This window comes from Pleurodeles waltl, chromosome 3_1 (genome assembly GCF_031143425.1).
Source record: "Pleurodeles waltl isolate 20211129_DDA chromosome 3_1, aPleWal1.hap1.20221129, whole genome shotgun sequence".
NCBI classification, from domain to species: domain Eukaryota; kingdom Metazoa; phylum Chordata; class Amphibia; order Caudata; family Salamandridae; genus Pleurodeles; species Pleurodeles waltl.
The window spans coordinates 935629424-935648807 of record NC_090440.1 but is presented as its reverse complement, the minus strand read 5'-3'; the positions used below and the strand labels follow the sequence as shown (position 1 = coordinate 935648807).

The following is a 19384-nucleotide window of genomic DNA, read 5'->3' as shown; positions in this document are numbered from 1 at the left end:
ACAATGTAAGATGCCAAATATATAATCATAATGCATGCTAAAGTCAATTGGTCCAGTGTAATGGAGGGACAAAAGCCCATGGTGGAATGGCAAACACCCATACATTAATGCATGCCCAGTACTTTGAACCAGTACTTAGAACTTTAAGGTTCAAGGTACGTGCTCAGCCAGACCTGGAGGAGTGTAGACAGTGGATCGTCATAGAATGACTTAGCATTACACAGTAATGGCATATAAAGCCTTGGTAACATTTATAAACCAAAGCTGGCATTATCAAAGTGTACGCAGTCTAGTAAGCAGACATTAAGTCAATAACCAATTCAGTTCGGTTTTGAGAGGCTGACATGAACAACAGGGGCGTAGCTTCAGGGAAGAGTGTTTGGGGTGTTACACTTTCATAATAAATGTTGTTCCTGCTAAATAGTTGAGTACAGGTGCTTTCAGTCAGGTATAGTGATGTGTCTGTCGGATTTCACATTGAATTTTGATACGTACACAGACAAAAACGCACACACACTCTGTTTTGAAAGTCTTAAAAATGTTAGTTTATAAAATATTGCTTTCTTTACTTACTTAGTACCCTGTCAATCTAAGTTCCTGTTCCTTTCCATTGCCTCTTAAGCCCCTCATGTATTTTAACATAAATCAATCAATCAGGATTTTTATACCGTGGCTGCTTCACCTGTGAGGGTCTTGAGGCACTGTGGGGCCATGCTGCGGGTTCATGCTGCCTGTTCCTGTTGGTTGAACATCCAGGTCTTGAGGTCCTTCCTGAATGTTGGAGTGATAGTAAAACTCTGAGGCACAGGTGAAGGGTGTTCCAGGTCTGAGCTATCAGATGGGAGGAGGAACGGCCTCTGCTGTTTGCCTGGCGGTTGCGGTCAGTAGCTGCCAGGGAGAGGGATCTGGAATGGAGTTCTCTGGTAGTTTGGTGGAAAGACACTCGATTGATGAGTCCATTGTGTAGTGCCTTGTAAGCTTGGGTGAGCAGCCTGAACTGGCATGTCTTTGCAACTCATAGCCAATAGAGTTTTCTAAGGTGAGGGGTGATGTGTGACTGTCTGGGGAGGTCGAGGATGACTCTGACTGCAGTGATCTGGAGTTTCCTCATGAAGTGGGTCGAGATTCCTATGTAGAGGGTGTTGCCGTAGTCGAGTCTACATGTGATAAGAGCTTACAAGACAGTTTGCCTGGTGTTGAGTGGGAGTCGTCTGATGGCCTTCTGTGAGGAAGCAGGGGAGAAGACATCACTGACCTGTTTCTTCATGGAAAGCTGTCTGTCGAGGATGATGCTGAGGTTGCGGGTGCATTCAGAATGTTTGGGGGAGGGCCCTACTCAGGTGGCCACCATCCGTTCTTCCACAGGGTTTCCTTGGCTTTCCCAAAGATGAGTTCTTCTGTCTTGTCTGAAGTAAGCTTGTGACAGTTGTTGTTCATCCATACAGCCACCTCCATCATGCATCTTTAAAACCGGTCTTTGATGGTTGTTGGGTCATTTGTCAGGAAGAGGATGAGTGGAGTGTTATCAGCGTAGGAGATGATGTTGAGTCCATAGGTTCCTCACTATGTTGGCCAGGGGTGTCATGTATACATTGAAAAAGGTTGGGCTGAGGGATGAGCCTTGAGGTACACCGCAGGCTACGTTCTTAGGGAGCAAGGAGTAGGGAGGGATGATGATCTTCTGTGTCCTTCCTGTGAGGTAAGAAGCAATCCACTTGACAGATGCTCCTTGGATTCTGATCTAGTGGAGTCTGTTGATCAGTGTGTGGTGGGATATGGTGTTAAAGGGTGCTAAGAGGTCGCAGAGGATGAGTGCTGCCGTTTCTCTATGGTCTAGCAGCATCCTGATGTCTTCCGTGGCTGTGACTATAGCCGTCTCAGTGCTGTGTTTTGCTCTGAAGCCGGTTTGGGGGGGGGGGTGCAAAAGATTCCCCAGGTGTCTGGTTACCTGGATGTTGCTAGCTTTCTCAATGACCTTGGCGGGAAGGGGACCAGGGAGATGGGTCGGTAGATCTTGAGTTCTCCTTGATCCACAGATGGTTTCTTCAGCAACCACTTCACATTGGCATGTTTCCATTTCTGGGGAAAGTGGGCCACGGTGAACGAGGAGTTGGGGACCTTGCTGAGTTAACTGCTGATGGGTTGATTGCTGAGGTTGAAAGTATGGGTGGGGCCAAGGCCTGCTGGGGCTCCGGAGTGTATGGATCTCATGATGGACGCTGTTTCCTTCTTGGGAAGGGTGTTCCACAAGGTGAGCTGGTGTTAGTAGGTGTTAGTTGGTGTGAAGGGGTTGATGTCATCCTCGGCAGGAGGTTGGGGTGCAAGGTCTTAGTAGATTGTATTAATTGTGCTGTGGAAAAAGTCTGAGAGGATGTTGCAGAGAGCTTGCAAGAGTGTGATGGTGTTTTCAGTTGCTGAGGGGTTGGCAAACTCTTTGAATATGTTGAACAGTTCCTTGCTGGTGTTGGAGCTGTCATTGATGCAGGTGGCTACTTGGGTCTTCTTGGTGTTTCCCAGGAGATGATGGTAATGTTTGAGGGCATCTTTGAATCGTTTTCGACCCTTAGGGATCTTACTACCTGCCATCTTCTTTCCTTCCCTCTGCAATCACTTTTCTGGGGTATCTGTTCTGTTGTGAACCAGTTAGGGTGTTCGTTTCTTGGGTTTGGTGGATTTCCTTGGTGCAACTTCATCAGCACTAACCGTGATCCAGTTTGTGAAGTTTTATGCCGGTTGTTCTATGTCTTCAGTGGTGGTTGCTCTGATACCTCTGACCAGCTGCCCCTCGTTTCGCTGGTAGTGGAGGTGGGTATGTTCCGATGATGAAATGGGTGCTGTGGTGATTGGGCCAGATGAGCTACTCGGTGTGGGTGTATGTTTCTCTGTTGCTGGCTAAAAAAATTGGGTCAAGAGTGTGTCCTGCTGTGTGGATGGGGTTGGTGACAAGCTGCTTGAGTCCGAAGTTAGCTATGCTTTCTAGGAGGTAGGCTATGCTGGCATGGTTGGTGTTCTCAAGGTGAAAGTTGAGGTCTCTTAGGAATATGTACAGCTTCAAATGATAACAAAAGGGGCAATGAAGGTGGGGATTGCGTTGCAGAAGGCAGGAAGGTGTCCTGGAGATCTGTAGGTAAGGGTGCTTCTGATGGTGGTTTTGCTGTTTGTGCAGATTAGGAAGTGGAGGTGCTCCATGAAGGGGGCAGAGTTGTCTGTGGTGGTTAAGCATTCAAGGTTCTCTTTAAAGATTATGGTGATGCCTCTGCCACTTCTGTTGGTTCGGTCCTGGTGCGCAATCTTGTATCCTTCGGGGATGGCTGTTACAATGCCCGGACCATATGCAGGGTTCAGCTAGGTTTCTGTGATGAAAACTGTGTCCAGGTTGTTCGTTGTGATGATGTCCCAGGTTTCCATGACGTGTTTTCTGAGTGAGTGTGCATTGATCAGCAAGCAGTTGATCTTTCTGGAGGTGTTGCCATTGGTCCAGTAGGTCAGAGTGTGTGATGTGGTGTGGCTGATTGGGGGGGGTGTAGGTGGTATCCTCAGTGACACAGAAGAAGTGGCAGTTCCAGCAGGAGAAAGGACCTTTGGTGGTCCTGGGGGGGGCATGGGTGCAGTTGTTGTTTTCCTGGCACCCAGGGTTCAGGGCTCGTAGTTCATCCAAGGTGAAGCAGTGGCGGTCTGTGGGGGTTGGGGTCCTGGTGCTTGGTGTAGTCTGGGTGCACGCATGGCATGCCCTCTTAACTCATGTCAAAAGGAGACCAGGTGATGGAGAGAGAGTGGCATCCGTGGAGTGTCAGTGAACTCGGTGGAGGGAGGTACCAGAAGAGCAGAGGAGGGAGCGGGAGTCATAAGCACGGGTAACCTCTGACCCACAGCGTAATGGTGGAAGGAGCACTGGTGGTGCTGTGGGCAGGAGGTGGGATCGGAGGCAGGGGCAGGCTGCCTGAAAAAAGGTTGGGAGGCAGACCGAGAAAGGGCACACTTAGTGGGACAGGCTGCTAGGGGACAGGAAGTGCATTTGCAGGAGCTGGCAGCCGAGGACAAACAGATGCTAAAGAGGCAGAGGAGCAGACACTTAGGCCCTCATTCCAAGTTTGGCGAGCGGCGGTTGTCGCCCGCCAAACGGGAACCGCCAATTGGCCGCTCCGCAGTCAAAAGACCGCGGGGGCCATTCTGACTTTCCCGCTGGGCCGGCGGGCGCCCGCCAAGGGAGCGCCTGCCGGGCCAGCGGGAAAGGGCCTGCAACACAGAAGCCGGCTCCGAATGGAGCCGGCGGTGTTGCAGGTGTGCTAAGGGTGCAGTTGCACCCGTTGCGCTTTTCACTGTCTGCTAAGCAGACAGTGAAAAGCATACTGGGGCCCTGTGAGGGGGTCCCTGCACTGCCCATGCCAGTGGCATGGGCAGTGCAGGGGCCCCCAGGGGCCCCAGGACACCCGTTGCCGCCATCCTGTTTCTGGTGGTGAAAACCGCCAGAAACAGGCTGGCGGGAAGGGGGTCGGAATCCCCATGGCGGCGCTGCTTGCAGCGCCGCCATGGAGGATTCGCCCAGCCGGGGCTATTCCGGCGGGAAACCGCCGGACCCGGTTTTCCGACCGCGGCTTTACAGCCGCGGTCAGAATGGGCAATGAAGCACCGCCAGCCTGTTGGCGGTGCTTCAGTCGTTCGTGGCCCTGGCGGTCGAAGACTGCCAGGGTCAGAATGACCCCCTTAGTGTGGGTGCAGCAAAGGCAGAGCTAGGCGGTGCTGAAAGAAGGGTGACATTGCCTGAAACTGCAGCGAAAGAGGGCTGGTGGTGGGACAAAATGGCAGCTGGTCTTCTTCCAGTAGCAGAGCCTGCTGGGAGAAGTAGTCTTGCAGGGGGGGGGGGGGGAGTTCTGGTGAAGTCCTGCGATGCAGGAGAAGGATCCCACTTAAATGGGCTGGTGGCAGGAAAAAAATGGCAGCATTAGGTCTACTCCCAGTAGGGAAGGCTGCTGGGAGAAGTAGTCTTGCAGGGGCGGAGGGTCCGGTGAAGTCCTGCAATGCAGGAGGAGGCGCCCACTTGAATGGGCTGGTGGTGGAAAAAATGGCAGCAGGGCTCCTCCCAGTAGCAGAGGCTGCTGGAAGAAGTAGTCTTGTGGGGGGTGGAAAGTCTGGTAAAGTCCATATTATAGTCCACATTTTATGCCTGCATGATTGTTGGAAAACCTGAAGCTCACACACACCCCAATTGTACTGACCAAGCTACCCCCGATGAACAATTCGATATGGAACGTGGACTTCACATCAAGTAGGTTGCTTGAAGGAACTAGCTAAGTAGAATTAGAATGAGCATGAACGCATGGTCAGATACAGAAATATGGGTGTAGTAAAGAGATCAAATAGAGGAAATATGGCATGAAAGCCAGGAGTCAAATAAAGATCTGTTCAGACAGTATGATCAAAACTACAGTTAGAAAAATCTTGTGCATGACAAATATAAGGGAGGACCAGGCATACATACTAGAACCATCAGTGCTGGTAGGCAAACAGTAAGATTTTGATGTACCGGTATATAGCGATGTGTAGGTGGGGCCAGGATTGTGAAGTGCAGGTAAGCTTAAATGTGGGCATGAAGAATAACACCTGACCAGTTTAATACTCAAGATGCTCTGCTTCCTTGACTGTACCCTCATTATCGGATCTACAATGGGGACAAAGGCTTGTATTTGCCCCAGTCGTCGTGAATGTGTTGCTGTGAACTAGATCTTCATAGCAGTTACAGAGACACTGTTAAACTGAATGAGGCCTGTCACAAGTCAAGCCTGTTCACATGCAACTAATGTCGTATATTTTATTATTATTAATCCTGCTCACCTTAAATGAACATATGTGTATGTGAATTGATCGTCCCAAAATACATTGTGCAGGTTTTAAAGTAAGTAAGAGGTATATGTTCACTTTTTCCTCCACTTCTCTCAAATTTCTTTCTGCTGCTTGGATGGCCATCTCATTGTGCATCTGTCCCAGGGGCCATTTTATGATTTAACTTTATATACAGAATCACAAATATTTACTAAGATCCTTTTGGTTGCAATGCTAATCCTGTCCATTTTGGAAGATGAAGCGGTTTGGGCACACAACCTCTAAACATAAATTGACTTCCTTAATACTTAAAAAAAACATATTTTGTTAAAGGTTAATACTTCTTCCTGATAATCCTATGTAGGAGGCTGGCCTGCCTTGTAGTGGGTACCAAGGGTTACTTACACTCTGTACCAGGTCCAGTTATCCCTTATTAGTGTAGAAGAGGTGTTTCTAGCAGCTTAGGCTGATAGAAGGTAGCTATAGAAGAGCAGCTTAGGCTGAACTAGGAGACATGCAAAGCTCCTACTATACCACTGGTGTCATATGCACAATATCATAAGAAAACACAATACACAGATATACTAAAAATAAAGGTACTTTATTTTTATGACAATATGCCAAAAGTATCTCAGTGAGTACCCTCAGTATGAGGATGCCAAATATACACAAGATATATGTACACAATACTAAAAATATGCAGTAATAGCAAAAGGAAGTAATGCAAGCAGTGTAAAGTTACAATAGATTGCAATAGGAGCACATAGGTATAGGGGCAACACAAATCATATACTCCAAAAGTGGAATGCGAACCACGAGTGGACCCCAAACCTATGTGAGCTTGTAGAGGGTCGCTGGGACTGTAAGAAAACAGTGAGGGTTAGAAAAATAGCCCAGCCCAAGTACCCTGAAAAGTAGGTGTAAAGTGCACCTATAACCCCCATATATATATATATGATAGGGGGTTTCTGCATGGAAGACCAACACCAGCAAAGCAACAACAGTGGATTTCCGGACTTGAGTACCTGTGAAACAAGGGGACCAAGTCCAAGAGTCGCGACAATGTCGAGAGAGGGCAGATGCCCAGGAAATGCCAGCTGAGGGTGCAAAGAAGCTGCCACCGGATGGAAGAAGCTTTGGTTTCTGCAAGAACGAAGAGGGCTAGAAACTTCCCCTTTGGAGGAAGGATGTCCCACGTCGTGAAAAAGCTTGCAGAGGTGTTCCCACACAAAAAGACCGCAAACAAGCCTTGCTAGCTGCAAGGGTTGCAGTTAGGGCTTTTGGATGCTGCTGTGGCCCAGGAGGGACCAGGATGTCTCCACTTGGATGAGGAGACAGAGGGGGCGCCCAGCAAGTTAGGGAGCCCTCAAGAAGCAGGCAGCACCCGTAGAAGTACCGGAACAGGCACTTGGAAGAGGAGTGAACCGGAGTCCACCCAAAGTCACAAAAGGGAATCCCACGACGCCGGAGGACAACTCAGAAGGTTGTGCACTGCAGGTTAGAGTGTCGGGGACCCAGGCTTGGCTGTGCACGAAGGAAATCCTGGAAGAGTGCACAGGAGCCAGAGCAGCTGCAAATCACACAGTACCCAGCAATGCAGTCTAGCGTGGGGATGCAAGGACTTACCTCCACCAAACTTGGACTGAAGAGTCACTGGACTGTGGGAGTCACTTGGACAGAGTTGCTGAGTTCCAGGGACCACGCTCGTCATGCTGAGAGGGGACCCAGAGGACCGGTGATGCAGTCTTTTGTTACCTGCGGTTGCAGGGGGAAGATTCCGTCGACCCATGGGAGATTTCTTCAGAGCTCCTGGTGCAAGAAGGAGGCAGGCTACCCCCAGAGCATGCACCACCAGGAAACAGTCGAGAAAGCTGGCAGGATGAAGCGATACAAGGTTGCAGTAGTCGTCTTTGCTACTTTGTTGCAGTTTTGCAGGCGTCCTGAGCAGTCAGCGGTCAATCCTTGGGCAGAAGGTGAAGAGGGAGATGCAGAGGAACTCTGGTGAGCTCTTGCATTCGGTATCTGAAGAATTCCCCAAAGCAGAGACCCTAAATAGCCAGAAAAGGAGGTTTGGCTACCTAGGAAGGAGGATAGGCTAGTAACACAGGTCATCAGAAGGAGTCTCTGACGTCATCTGCTGGCCCTGGCCACTCAGAGCAGTCCAGTGTGCCAGCACACCTCTGAATCCAAGATGGCAGAGGTCTGGGGCACGCTGGAGGAGCTCTGGGCACCTCCCCTGGGAGGTGCAGGTCAGGGGAGTGGTCACTCCCCTTTCCTTTGTCCAGTTTCGTGCCAGAGCAGGGCTGGGGGATCCCTGAACCGGTGTAGACTGGCTTATGCAGAGATGGGCACCATCTGTGCCCATCAAAGCATTTCCAGAGGCTGGGGGAGGCTACTCCTCCCCAGCCCTGACACCTTTTTCCAAAGGGAGAGGGTGTAACACCCTCTCTCTGAGGAAGTCCTTTGTTCTGCCTTCCTGGGCCAGGCCTGGCTGGACCCCAGGAGGGCAGAAACCTGTCTGAGGGGCTGGCAGCAGCAGCAGCTGCAGTGAAACCCCGGCAAAGGCAGTTTGGCAGTACCCAGGTCTGTGCTAGAGACTCAGGGGATCCTGGAATTGTCCCCCCAATGCCAGAATGGCATTGGGGTGACAATTCCATGATCTTAGACATGTTACATGGCCATGTTCGGAGTTACCATTGTGACGCTATACATAGGTAGTGACCTATGTATAGTGCACGCGTGAAATGGTGTCCCCACACTCACAAAGTCTGGGGAATTTGCCCTGTACGATGTGGGGGCACCTTGGCTAGTGCCAGGGTGCCCACACACTAAGTAACTTAGCACCCAACCTTCACCAGGTGAAGGTTAGACATATAGGTGACTTATAAGTTACTTGAGTGCAGTGGTAAATGGCTGTGAAATAACGTGGACGTTATTTCACTCAGGCTGCAGTGGCAGGCCTGTGTAAGAATTGTCAGAGCTCCCCATGGGTGGCAAAAGAAATGCTGCAGCCCATAGGGATCTCCTAGAACCCCAATACCCTGGGTACCTCAGTACCATATACTAGGGAATTATAAGGGTGTTCCAGTATCCCAATGTGAATTGGTGAAATTGGTCTCTAGCCTGTTAGTGACAATTTAGAAAGCAGAGAGAGCATAACCACAGAGGTTCTGGTTAGCAGAGCCTCAGTGAGACAGTTAGTCATTACACAGGGAACACATACAGGGCACACTTATGAGCACTGGGGCCCTGGCTGGCAGGGTCCCAGTGACACATACACTAAAACAACATATATACAGTGAAATATGGGGGTAACATGCCAGGCAAGATGGTACTCTCCTACACCCTATCACGAAGAAAACACATTCTACTGCTTTGACAGTACGGGTGAAATCCATCACTAAGCTGATGTGGTTCCCTGAAAATATCCTGAGCTGAGGTTATACCTTGTACAGCTCATTAAGGTGTGAACAATTCTAAATGGCAGTGAGCCTTGTTTTCTGCAGAACACGCAAACACATGCAAATGAGGGTGGGGCCAGCTGTATGATTATACTGGTTACAAAAACTGTTGCAGTATTTTTGGACTAGTAGAGAATTTTGAGAACTGACCTATATATTAAGTCAGTTCGTAAAATTTAAATTGGAATGGATTGCCATCTGATCCTTTTAATTAATCTTCATTAGGTAGGTTACAAATTGCAACTCACTCTATTGGATACAGAGGGGTGGTGCCCTGCAAGTCTCAGCATACCACCATGTCTGTGATTGCATTTGTATAAAGAAGCTTTATCTCAAAGAAGCCTCATTTATTTAAAAGAAAGAGGGATGGTTTAAAAAATTTGTTTTTCTATTTTAGACGTTCCTCTGAGAGTTGGCAGTGGTACCCTGAGGCACTGCCAACTTACCCCAAAAACGTTTTCCACAATTCACAAAGTGGAAGGAGTCCAGAGGGACTCTTTCCGTTCTGGACTCCAACTTGAGGGGTAAGTAACTTTTCAATGGTTTGACAACGGAATCAAAGTTGCAAACCATTGATATGTACAGTACAGATTCAGCATTTGGAAGGGACGCCTAAGCCACACCCCTTCCAAATACTGAATCAATATCCAGTCACAATCCCATTTTAGGAGTCACTAAAACTCCACGGACTCCTAAAATGGGATTGATACATAGGAAAAACTTTGGAGTCACAAACTCTGATCCAGGGTGTTTGTGACAATAAAAATGGTTAGCGCGTGTGGTCCTACATTTTCAGACGCATTTTACACCATGTACAAATTACTCACATGACTTAGGAATATTATGTGAGTTAGAAACCTTTTAGCATTAGGCAAAACTAACACATGGCATAAGATACTCACTTGGTGCCTTCAGCAGAAAGGAGAATTAATTGCTGATGGTGTATAGTTGCACGCCGAATACACAAGTGAATAGATAGATTAGAAAAAAAGTGTCAGGGAGCAGAACTCACGGATATATTATCTTTTGTACTGGCTCAGGTGAGTCATATGGATGGTAGGATGCTGGTCCAGGATTTGCTGACTGGCCAGCCCAACTGTCTCGTAACGTTTTTGACTTAAATGAAGATTTTATGACTTTGGGTGATTCTTTCACCAGAGAATCATTAATAGTGTAATGGCCTGCAAAATCAAAGAGAAACAAATAATCAGCATATGATCATACAATGAGTTCAACATGAATCAAAATAAAATATTCTTTGAACAGGTGCATTGTAGTGTTTTTCTCATTTTCTAGGTTGCATGTTTTTATGTCGGATTTTCATGATATGCTGTGGGCAAAGTTGTTATGAGAGGTTGTTGGTCAAAATTGGTTTTGGAGGCTCAATGCTTTTGAATTGCTTCAAAGAGAGCCTTTAATTAATAAATTGTAAATTAAAGATTTCTCAAAGCAACCTTCTTTTGGACCTGAAAATAGTGACAGAATGGTTTTAAGGCACTTGATTATTGTGTGACAACATGGGACTATTTATGTGTTTCTGACAACCAATCATAAGGCAACAACCTTGGGCATCTTAAAAGGAATCTGCTAGTTACACTGGATCTGCATAGGTTCACCTGAGAAGTACTTTCTCACTCTTAGGGCACCACAGCAACTAACAACAATTCATAATATGACCGCTTCACAAATCCTTCTTCCGTGAGGTATGACCTATTCCTGGAAATTCAGGAGTACTCTAAACACATGTTTCACCGACTCATAGAGGAGTCTTTATGAATTAGGAATTTAATCATTTGTTAAAGAACAAAAACACATTACTTAAAAGCAAAGGAAGACGCATGGCACTGGTCCCAATGATTGCATAGGGAACAGGCCACACTGTTACATAGTCCACTTCAATTTGTGGCAAAGCCTCTTGGCTGAAGCTCTTTCAGTAGCAAAGGTAATCATTATCCTTTGTCAATATTACTTTAGGCCCCACCACGTGTCAGGGAACATGTCCATCTGCAATATCTTTTGGGCAAGTGTAAGGCTAACATTCACAGTTCCTTCTCATTAGCATTTGTGTGTCAGAAAAGAATCAGAAACCATCCTTCTCCAACCAGGAACCCCTCTTACCCTACTGACAAAGCACACTCTCAGTCTCACCTTGCTAAGAGTTCTATTAGGCCAGCCCACAGAGATCTAGGCTGGCCGTGCTTGGAAAATTAAAGTATGGAGGGGTCTGCTTTGGAAAAATACAAGCTCTGAGCAAAAAAGTCTGGATGGATGAAAAAGAAGGCTTAAAGATTAAAAACAATATTTTTTGGAAGTGAACCTTTGAACATGTCTATGTAGAATTATGACGCTGTCAGAGACTAGCAGCAACTTTACATTGCAGTGAGCTGGTGTCTAGACAAATACTTATTTTTTTAGTCCTGCCTTACATCCTTTTGTGTTGCTAAAGTTACATCAGCGCAGTGGCACATTGCATCTTTCTCATAACATTAGCTTGTGCTTCATCCTTGGATCTATGACAGGGCTTGGATCTATAAATCCTCCACCCTTTTTAGAGATGCTGGTGGGCAAATGTGTTGTCATTCATATAGAACACATTCTGGCAGGTTTATACAGCGCCTGAATCAGAATCCTTGCTTAAGTCAAATGGGATTCAACAATAGTGAAATATGCTGGATCCAGATTTTCACTCCAAAAGTTGTGAATTCTTGTCTTTTGCTCCTTGCGCACTATACCCCATTCATGTCTCCCAAACACTTCCTAGATGTGGATCAGTTACTCCCAGTTAGTTCATTCATTTGCTGGGGGTTTGCTGCATGAATTCCATAATACATCTCTAAGAAATGTCTCATCAGTCCTAAACCTACCTAATGGTGCTCCCCATCCACCTCACCTAAACCACATACTACCCAGCCTCAGACTCACAGCTTTCAAAGCCAAAGCCCACCAGCCCATCCTTCCCTTCGTTCCATTTCCACACCTGTTTCCCCCCTTTCTCTTTTAGAATATCAGTCATGTTCTTCAAACAAATCATTGCTGAGTGCGAGAGCTCTTTGGGTGTAGACCATCCCTCCTGATAATCCAAACTCTCTCTTCATATCTGAATGCTTGTCCAAAAAACAGTGATTGTGTCACCTACTCTTCTAAGTTTACTGTTTGGAAAAGATGAATCTTAAATCTTGCAGCAAAACTGTGCCAAATTAGTAGCCACAGTATGATGCTGCAGAGTAGAATTTCCTAGTGATAAGTGAAAATACAATGCAAAACCACAGAGACCCAATGGGCAGAAATTTGACACAGGAGGCAATATGATTTTTTTCTCCTCTTTCCAAGACCATGACTGTGTCTCACATTCGAAAGTCACTTATCTATAACCTTCCCAAAAAATTGGCCCTGCTAACGCACATCTTTCCACATCTGATCTGTCCCACTTGCATTACATCTTTTTGGCTACTTACATGGGGAGGGTCCCTTCAGAGGTTGCAGGGGCAGCAGCTCCCGTCTGGTTTTGGATAAAAATGCTGAGCGAGCAGATACAGTGTTGTTTGGTATGCAGCAGGTAAGAGAGGCCTAGAGTAAAGACAAAAGACCGTCAAATGTACTTTGATTTTAAAAATCTCTAATTTTCAAACAATTAAGAGATGCATACATTTATGCAGCTTTGATTAAAATGTTGTCTTACAGCAGTAAACAGATTAAAAAGGCTAGTGTAAGCTTCAGCTCTCTTTTTTAGTTATTTATTGTTTTGTTTATTTATTTAGTTAACAGTTTTAAATAGCGCTCAATGTGAATTATGTAGGTAATTTACATCAAAACACTAAACACTTAGGCCCTCATTATGAACACGGTGGTGTTAACAGCCGTGTACATGCTGGTGGTCATTTTAATGATCGCCAGCTACCCTGGGATCCCTGCTGGCCGCATAAAGAACATTCTGCTGGGCCAGCAGGCGGAAACATTGTTTCTGCCCAATGGCCCAGCAGAACGTATGGCCGGGACATTGCCGGCGGGTCCACATGGAGCCGCCGTCAATGCCTCTGTGCGGCGGGTGCATCTGCACCCGTCGTGCAGATCACTGTCCGACCTGCGCAATGAGGCACTTATCATTATCCGAGGGGCAGCAGCGCTGCCCTGTCGGATAATGATTCCCTCCAATGTCAGGCTGCCTGTCGGAGCCATAGGCGGCCCTCACTGTGTTCTTTATATGGCGGTTCAGACCGCCATGCCAGTGGCGGTCTTTTCACCCACTGCCGGCATGGCGGTCTAAACTGCCGGGCGATCATAATGACCCCCTTAATCTTATATTAAAAAGCGAATAGACTAAAGAAATTAAGTCAACCATGTGGACTGTAGTGGTTCGGTATTACAATACCCAAAAAGTCAATCAACGTGTAACAGTCCAATTAATAGTAGCAATAGACAAATAGTGAGATAAGAGAGACATTAGAGAGAAGAGAGGACCAAATTAGGAGGGTCTTGATTGATTACAGGGAGAGACAGCTTAGGGCTGGAAGAAGGTGGGGAGGACCAAGTTGAATCTGATTGCTAAAGTTGCCCTATGTGGCAAGGGTGTGCCCAGATGTGCACCCCTTGCTCACTGTGCCACTGGATTCAAGCTAACCTGGCTGATGAAGGGCGATACCCTGAAACCGGTCCCAGGATGCTTGTTTCCGGTCCAGGAAGGACCTGGCTTTGCAGTTCGGGCTGTACTGTTCCCATGAGGAACAGGGTCAAGACTGATTTGCATACGGCTGGGTCTAAACTGGGGTGGCATGGTGAGCAAAAGAAAGATGGATTAAACCCAGATCTGTGACTGGGGGTGAGTGTTTGCATTGTTCAGCACTCCGTCCATCATCCTTTTGAGTTGCTAAAGTTGCCCTATGTGGGAAGGGTATGCCCAGACGTGAGTCCCTTGCTCACTGTTCCATTGGATTCAAGCTAGCCTGGCTGATGAAGGGTGATACCCTGAAACCGGTCCTAGGATGCTTGTTTCCGGTCCAGGGAGGACCTGGCTTGGCAGTTCAGGCTGGACTGTTCCCATGCGGAACAGGGTCAAGACTGATTTGCATATGGCTGGGTCCAAACTGGGGTGGCATAGTGAGCAAAACAACGATGTATTAAACCCAGATCTGTGACTGGGGGTGAGTGTTTGCATTGTTCAGCACTCTGAAAGTCCAATAGGGTAGAGGGAGTAGGATAGTAGCAAGGCAGGACAAAAGTGCCAGTCAAAGCAAAGCCTCAAGAAACAAAGTGGAGAGAAGAAGCAGGATCAAGTGCATTTGCAGTGACAGGAGTGTAAGATTACGACAAAATAGAATATTCAGCTAGAGAATTATGGATTTTGAGGTAGATGGTATCTAAAGAAGTGAGGCTTTAAGTGATGCCGGAACCACAGTAAGGTGGATTTGATTCTGTAAGAATGCTGTACATACTGTGAAATGCTGATGAGGACGTGTGTTGTGCAGAAAGCCATCTTTACTCCTGAGGTCTCTCACACCACCTGACAATCTCAGGAGGTTGGACAGGTTGAGTGGTTAGTGGAAATGAACTACTTTGTAGGTTAGGCACCCAGTTTAGTGTGAATCTTGACTCAACAAGAAGACATTGTACACCAGTGAAAATTGGGGTTATTTGGTCACTTTTTGAAAAAGAAAATAGAATTATTGCTATGGAGTAGAGAACATGTTTGGGGGTGTGGATTGTGGTAGGCCTGCTAAAGCAGCATTGCCAAAGAGCAGTCGTGACGAGATTAAGGCATGAGCGTCAGATTACAGGAGATATGGAGGTAGAAATATCTCAATTTTTTCAGATCTTTTGGATGAAGGTTTTCGCTTTTTATCATTCTGGTTATGTGAGGGATTATGGATAATGAAGGATCAAGAGGGATCAAGAATGGTTCCAAGCCAGGTTACTAAGGGTGAGAGTGGCAGTGAGAATTTTACAATGTTACGTTTTTTAGTAATTCAGGGTTGAAGGTGTTTTGTATTTTGGAGAAAAAACATATAAGGATTTAGTTTTAGGAAATGTTCAGCCATCCAGAATTTGCAAATTCAATAGAACAGACTAGAGGGTGAAGAAGTTAAGTAGTGGGTAGATTTTCAGGTAAACGTGGGTGCTGGCATAGTATTGGATTGTGACCCCCATGCTGTCACACAGTTAGCATGGCAAACAGTATGATCAAATTTGTCAAATCATGCAGTAAGATCTGTATCTAAAAGGAGGCAGGAGTTGTTCCCATTCAGTGTCTGATGAACAGCTTCTAGTACTTTTAGGAGAGCAGCTTCAATGCTATATTCCGCTCAGACACCAAGCTCATGAAAAGTGAGGAGATTTTTGCATTGCTAGAATGAGTTAATTAAATTGAGATAAATTTTCCCATTGTTTTGCCCAACAATGTGAGGTTGGAAATAAGATGATAGTTGAACAAATCCTCTGACTTAAGAATAGGTTTCATTAATGGTGATTTAGACACTGTAAAGAAATGGCTCCCTGTTGCAGTTACCCCCCCACTTTTTGCCTGATACTGATGCTGACTTGACTGAGAAGTGTGCTGGGACCCTGCTAACCAGGCCCCAGCACCAGTGTTCCTTCACCTAAAATCTACCATTGTATCCACAATTGGCACACCCTGGCATTCAGATAAGTCCCTTGTAACTGGTACTTCTAGTACCAAGGGCCCTGATGCCAAGGAAGGTCTCTAAGGGCTGCAGCATGTCTTATGCCACCCTAGAGACCCCTCACTCAGCACAGACACACTGCTTACAAGCCTGTGTGTGCTAGTGAGAACAAAATGAGTAAGTCGACATGGCACTCCCCTCAGGGTGCCATGCCAGCCTCTCACTGCCTATGCAGTATAGGTAAGACACCCCTCTAGCAGGCCTTACAGCCCTAAGGCAGGGTGCACTATACCATAGGTGAGGGTACCAGTGCATGAGCACTGTGCCCCTACAGTGTCTAAACAAAACCTTAGACATTGTAAGTGCAGGGTAGCCATAAGAGTATATGGTCTGGGAGTCTGTTTTACACGAACTCCACAGCACCATAATGGCTACACTGAAAACTGGGAAGTTTGGTATCAAACTTCTCAGCACAATAAATGCACACTGATGCCAGTGTACATTTTAGTGTAAAATACACCACAGAGGGCACCTTAGAGGTGCCCCCTGAAACTTAACCAACTAGCTGTGTAGGCTGACTGGTTCCAGCAGCCTGCCACACTAGAGACATGTTGCTGGCCCCATGGGGAGAGTGCCTTTGTCACTCTGAGGCCAGTAACAAAGCCTGCACTGGGTGGAGATGCTAACACCTCCCCCAGGCAGGAGCTGTGACACCTGGCGGTGAGCCTCAAAGGCTCACCCCTTTGTCACAGCCCAGCAGGGCACTCCAGCTTAGTGGAGTTGCCCGCCCCCTCCGGCCACGGCCCCCACTTTTGGCGGCAAGGCTGGAGGGAACAAAGAAAGCAACAAGGAGGAGTCACTGGCCAGTCAGGACAGCCCCTAAGGTGTCCTGAGCTGAAGTGACTCTAACTTTTAGAAATCCTCCATCTTGCAGATGGAGGATTCCCCCAATAGGGTTAGGATTGTGACCCCCTCCCCTTGGGAGGAGGCACAAAGAGGGTGTACCCACCCTCAGGGCTAGTAGCCATTGGCTACTAACCCCCCAGACCTAAACACGCCCTTAAATTTAGTATTTAAGGGCTACCCTGAACCCTAGAAAATTAGATTCCTGCAACTACAAGAAGAAGGACTGCCTAGCTGAAAACCCCTGCAGAGGAAGACCAGAAGACGACAACTGCCTTGGCTCCAGAAACTCACCGGCCTGTCTCCTGCCTTCCAAAGATCCTGCTCCAGCGACGCCTTCCAAAGGGACCAGCGACCTCGACATCCTCTGAGGACTGCCCCTGCTTCGAAAAGACAAGAAACTCCCGAGGACAGCGGACCTGCTCCAAGAAAAGCTGCAACTTTGTTTCCAGCAGCTTTAAAGAACCCTGCAAGCTCCCCGCAAGAAGCGTGAGACTTGCAACACTGCACCCGGCGACCCCGACTCGGCTGGGGGCGATCCAACACCTCAGGAGGGACCCCAGGACTACTCTGATACTGTGAGTACCAAAACCTGTCCCCCCTGAGCCCCCACAGCGCCGCCTGCAGAGGGAATCCCGAGGCTTCCCCTGACCGCGACTCCTTGAACCTAAAGTCCCGACGCCTGGGAGAGACCCTGCACCCGCAGCCCCCAGGACCTGAAGGACCGGACTTTCACTGGAGAAGTGACCCCCAGGAGTCCCTCTCCCTTGCCCAAGTGGAGGTTTCCCCGAGGAACCCCCCCCTTGCCTGCCTGCAGCGCTGAAGAGATCCCGAGATCTCTCATAGACTAACATTGCGAACCCGACGCTTGTTTCTACACTGCACCCGGCCGCCCCCGCGCCGCTGAGGGTGAAATTTCTGTGTGGGCTTGTGTCCCCCCCGGTGCCCTACAAAACCCCCCTGGTCTGCCCTCCGAAGACGCGGGTACTTACCTGCAAGCAGACCGGAACCGGGGCACCCCCTTCTCTCCATTCTAGCCTATGCGTTTTGGGCACCACTTTGAACTCTGCACCTGACCGGCCCTGCGCTGCTGGTGTGGTGACTTTGGGGTTGCTCTGAACCCCCAACGGTGGGCTACCTTGGACCAAGAACTAAGCCCTGTAAGTGTCTTACTTACCTGGTTAACCTAACCAATACTTACCTCCCCTAGGAACTGTGAAAATTGCACTGTGTCCACTTTTAAAACAGCTATTTGTCAATAACTTGAAAAGTATACATGCAATTTTGATGATTTGAAGTTCCTAAAGTACTTACCTGCAATACCTTTCGAATGAGATATTACATGTAGAATTTGAACCTGTGGTTCTTAAAATAAACTAAGAAAAGATATTTTTCTATACAAAAACCTATTGGCTGGATTTGTCTCTGAGTGTGTGTACCTCATTTATTGTCTATGTGTATGTACAACAAATGCTTAACACTACTCCTTGGATAAGCCTACTGCTCGACCACACTACCACAAAATAGAGCATTAGTATTATCTATTTTTACCACTATTTTACCTCTAAGGGGAACCCTTGGACTCTGTGCATGCTATTCCTTACTTTGAAATAGCACATACAGAGCCAACTTCCTACATTGGTGGATCAGCGGTGGGGTACAAGACTTTGCATTTGCTGGACTACTCAGCCAATACCTGATCACACGACAAATTCCAAAATTGTCATTAGAAATTCATTTTTGCAATTTGAAATTTTTCTAAATTCTTAAAAGTCCTGCTAGGGCCTTGTGTGTTAAGTCCCTGTTTAGCATTGTCTTTTAGAGTTTAAAAGTTTGTTAAAAGTTTGAAATTAGATTCTAGAAACAGTTTTAGATTCTTTAAAAAGTATTCCAACTTTTAGAAGCAAAATGTCTAGCACAGATGTGACTGTGGTGGAACTCGACACCACACCTTACCTCCATCTTAAGATGAGGGAGCTAAGGTCACTCTGTAAAATAAAGAAAATAACAATGGGCCCCAAACCTACCAAAATACAGCTCCAGGAGCTTTTGGCAGAGTTTGAAAAGGCCAACCCCTCTGAGGGTGGCAACTCAGAGGAAGAGGATAGTGACTTGGAGGACAATTCCCCCCTACCAGTCCTATCTAGGGAGAACAGGGTCCCTCAAACCCTGACTCCAAAAATAATAGTCAGAGATGCTGGTTCCCTCACAGGAGAGACCAACACCTCTGAAATCACTGAGGATAGCCCCAGTGAAGAGGACATCCAGTTAGCCAGGATGGCCAAAAGATTGGCTTTGGAAAGACAGATCCTAGCCATAGAGAGGGAAAGACAAGAGATGGGCCTAGGACCCATCAATGGTGGCAGCAACATAAATAGGGTCAGAGATTCTCCTGACATGTTGAAAATCCCTAAAGGGATTGTAACTAAATATGAAGATGGTGATGACATCACCAAGTGGTTCACAGCTTTTGAGAGGGCTTGTGTAACCAGAAAAGTGAACAGATCTCACTGGGGTGCTCTCCTTTGGGAAATGTTCACTGGAAAGTGTAGGGATAGACTCCTCACACTCTCTGGAAAAGATGCA

At 47.2% G+C, this 19384-nt stretch overlaps 1 protein-coding gene across 4 annotated transcripts in view; it reads right to left on the bottom strand.

Annotated features, from left to right (window-relative positions):
- The window catches only part of STPG1 (sperm tail PG-rich repeat containing 1), a 253375-nt gene that overhangs the window by 46091 nt on the left and 187900 nt on the right, over positions 1–19384 (bottom strand). For all 4 annotated transcript variants that reach the window (XM_069221308.1, XM_069221306.1, XM_069221309.1 and 1 more), the window contains 2 exons: positions 12737–12848; positions 10294–10462 (listed from right to left, as the gene is read on the bottom strand). In XM_069221308.1, the coding sequence (XP_069077409.1) occupies positions 10294–10462; positions 12737–12848 (281 nt within the window). The remainder of the gene's footprint in view (positions 1–10293; positions 10463–12736; positions 12849–19384) is intronic.